General features: G+C 42.1%; 1 protein-coding gene across 1 annotated transcript; it reads right to left on the bottom strand.

Annotated features, from left to right (window-relative positions):
- Positions 1-757: 757 nt before the first annotated feature.
- LOC124165403 (protein ALP1-like) lies at positions 758-3,690 on the bottom strand. Its single transcript, XM_046542797.1, has 2 exons — positions 2,510-3,690; positions 758-2,433 (listed from the first exon to the last, which is right to left on the bottom strand). The coding sequence occupies exons 1-2, from the start codon at positions 2,839-2,841 to the stop codon at positions 1,875-1,877; spliced, it is 891 nt and encodes a 296-aa protein (XP_046398753.1). The 5' UTR covers positions 2,842-3,690; the 3' UTR covers positions 758-1,874.
- Between the last annotated feature and the right edge of the window lie 223 nt (positions 3,691-3,913).

Below are 3,913 nucleotides of genomic sequence, written 5' to 3'. Positions count from 1 at the left end.
GAAAGTAACCCTTTGATAATGATTCGTCCAAGCCTAGTGCCGACGGGAGCTTTGATAGCGGCATGGGGAGAAAGTTTATTGAGACAATAAATCTTACTCCTTCATACTCGATACACATCAATTTACCCCCTGAAGATATTATTCACCACGTTTACCAGCCGATCTCAGATCGGTCTAGCCGGCTCGGTCCGGGTTAGTAAACGCAGCGGCCCGACCAGGCCGGCCTGTAAGCGGGCTGGCTCAGTCCACTTTCGAAACCAGTGAAATCTCAGATCGAGCCGTAGAGCTCGGCCTGAGTGGTAAACGATTCGAGCTGATCAGCTCCGTTGCGCATTTCGTTCCTTCTTTGTCATCCCATAACAGACAAAATGCAATCGTAACTCTTCAAGAGCACGTTTGGTTGTTGTGATTCATTGAGTTGGCGTGGTGAGAAATAAGATTTTAGAAATGAGTTTGGAAAGGAAGAGGAACGTATGGAGCGAGCAGGAGACGATGCATTTAATAAATTTAATCAAAGAAGAGGACATTATGCGTCTTCTAGATGGAAATAGGTAAAATAATTGATAATTTGTTAACGTGCTGCATGTGCACAAATGTTTGGTGCAGTCTTAAATGCGATTCGATAATGCCCTCTTGTAGACGCTGCATATTATTCTTTTTAATTTTGAACAAATGGAAATCCTAATTGCGGTAATTGTATCCTTGGTTTGTATCAGGAGTAGGAACTCCGATATTTACATGAGGCTAGTGGGCCCAATGTCCGAATCCGGCTACATCCGTGACGTCAACCAGCTCCGGACGAAGTGGAAACATTTGCAGCAGGAGTACAGGAAGGAGGTGGCTGCCAGGAGACGCAGTGGAGGTGCTGGACACGCATCGCCTTATTTTGAGGCTCTTCACGAAATTTTAGGACATCGTGCGAATGTTACTTTCGTAGAGGGGGGAATTGATTCAGGTAATAACAAATGTATCTCGGAGATGTGTCCTTCTCTCGAACATTATGACTCTTCATTAATGCGAGCAGAGGCCTGAGTACTCTTGAAAACCTTTCTAAATCTCCTTCAAGATCTACTCATGTTATCTCTGTAAACTTACGAGGCTTAAATTATTTTATAGTTGGCCTCTGAAAAAGTAATTACCAATTCGAGGGATGACTTCCAAATAATTTTCTTCTAAGCATATCTGACAGCTACATAAATTTTTGAACAGTGGTTTCATATTCTCATCAGCCGTAAAATATTGTTATGCAATGACCATGTATATCATTATAGTGTCGAAAACCTATGGCCAGCTGATGGTATTGTACCTTTTAAAACTTTGATTTACCATAATAAGTGATAATGTGTGTAGACATCCAAATTATTCCTGGGAATGATGAAATTACCATCAGCGTGACATCAGTTCATGCTTATAAATTGCAAATCCATTGCTACAATGGGAACTTCAAACTAATGCTCTTCTGCTTTATTTTTAGGAGTTGTCACAGGAGAAGAAGGAGACAATGGAGGACCATATGATATCGCATCTCCTGGACCCTCGACCTCCAGTGTCTGCTCCTCCCCTTCTCCGCTTCCAAAGAGAAGGAAGGGGAAGACGGACATGGTGCTGAAGCAGATACAGGAAGCAGAAGAGAAACTCACCACTCGCTTTGAGACCTTTAATGCCAAGTGGAAGGAGGAGTGTAGGGAGCAAAGGGAATGGGAGGAGAGGGAAAATAAAAAATTTATTGATGCTCAGAAAGAACTAATGGCACAATGTACGGACAAATTTATGGAGAGTCTGAAGGAAATTTTAGGGAAAAGAAGTTAAAATAAATTAATTTATGTGAATATCTGATGATGTTTTCATTGTTGCCCTGATACAAATTATTTTTATTACATTGAGGACTGTCGCAAGGGAGCCCGATCACTAAGGTAAGAACATAATTTGTTCCTGAGAGAAGCCATGGTTTCATTGTCTCTGTCAGTCATCATCAGAGTTGATGGTTGAGGAAATATATGTTCCTGCAACTCCACCAATTCTAACCAATTATCAACGAAGGTGTCCTTGGATCTTTCAACCAGATTGTGGAGAATACAGCATGCAGTCACAACTTGAGGCACAAATGTGTAGTCCACATCTATTCGTTTGAGCAAGCACCTCCACCTAGCTTTTAGCCTACCGAAAGCAATCTCAACACACATTCTTGCAGAACTTAAATACACATTGAATGATTCCTGTTCAGGGGATAAATTCCTTCCAGGATACCCCTTCAGCAACCATGATAGTAAAGGATAGGCTGGATCTCCCAGAACTAGATATGGAATAGCAGTGCCATCCAGGTCATCTTCACCTGAAGGCATTAGATAGTCACTGAATTGATAGAGGGTCGATTCTTTAAGAGCTCTCGCATCGTGCACAGACCCTGGCATCTTACAGCTTACGTATCTGAAACTAAAAGAGATTAATTAGTTATTTTTCTTTCGAATTTGCTCCTTCAAGTGTCAAATGAAAAGTTTTAACCCCGTACCAGTAAAAATAATCCACCACAGCTGTTAGGTTTACAGATGGCCAACCCTTTCGATTGATGAAATCCCGATACGAATCTTTCAGTGGCAAAATAGGAATGTGAGTTCCGTCAATGGCTCCAATAACTTGCGGCAAGTAAAATTTTTCCTTAAAAAGTGCTGCTAATAGCTGAGAGTCCTCAGAAGATGGCAAATTAATTGATTCCTCCATCAAAGAAGTATTTATCGCGACAACAACAAGTCGGAACCATTTGCATGCAGTGCTTTTTGCGACTCCGAATTGATTTGCTACCACTCGAAATTCTGCGCAGGAGGCAAGCTTGTAGATGGTCATCGCCACCTTCTTCTTCAAAGGTACAGGTGTTTGCGCGGAATCGTTTGTCGCACAGAGTTTTGGCTCCAAAATTAAACACAAATGTTCAAAAGTGCATTAGCTCATTCGAAAATTACTCAACCAATCGCTTTCGTCAAAATGTTGGGAAACAACGACTTCCCACCAATGTCCGCTCCGTTGTTTGTTTTTTCCTCTTCTTTTTCGGTCAAGAGAATGAAGAATAAGCACTCTTCTATCTATCGTTGACAGTGACTGCGTAAATTCCTTCATGATTGCAAATAATCTTTGCCGGTGTTCCCTCCTCCTTCGGGTTACAAAAAGCTGGTACCTGCTTAAATTCGCCGAGAATATTTCCAGGTTATGACTCCATAGCAATGCCAATATCGCTGACGATTCCATGATTGAAAAAGCTTACTGCGATTTCCACAATGACAACAAGCAATGACAACAAAACCACTTTCCAAACAGAATCGATGATTGATGATCGATTCTGATCGATTCTATGAAACAATCGATACGTCAAATCCATGTTGGTAAACGCAACGCGCCGAGTCAGCTCACTTTCTAATTTCAGCTCGGTCTGAGCTCAGACCGATCTGTGATCGGTTGGTAAACGTGGTGATTGATGGTGTCCAGCCCATCTTCTCCACCATTGTCTTAATGACGAAGTGGCTGTCATAACCCTTCCCATAGTGGGCTATGCAAATAAGCTCTTTAAATCCTTTCCGCAGCGCCACCAGACTTTTCGGAAATTCCGCCACCGGATCACAGTCACTAAATATCAGCTGGCGTTCTCCACAGCCTGAGCAATGCTCTAGAGATTCCACACCGATACAAGTCTCACATGATTTCTGTGCCACAAGGAAATTTGTAGTATGGAGAAAATTTTCCGATTTTCCAGGCATTGGGGTATCTTGCGTGCATTCGATATCGTAAAAAATATAAATAAATTTTACTTTCGAGAACGCGTTTGTTTTTGCCACCGGCGACATGAAGCAATTTTTACCGGATTCGTGTCTACTCTTGCAGGCGTGGCAGTATATTTTGTCACGCCATCCCTCGGCCTATGATC

The sequence above is a fragment of the Ischnura elegans genome, chromosome 9, assembly GCF_921293095.1.
Source record: "Ischnura elegans chromosome 9, ioIscEleg1.1, whole genome shotgun sequence".
Lineage (NCBI taxonomy): Eukaryota > Metazoa > Arthropoda > Insecta > Odonata > Coenagrionidae > Ischnura > Ischnura elegans.
This window is presented reverse-complemented; position numbering and strand designations above follow the sequence as displayed.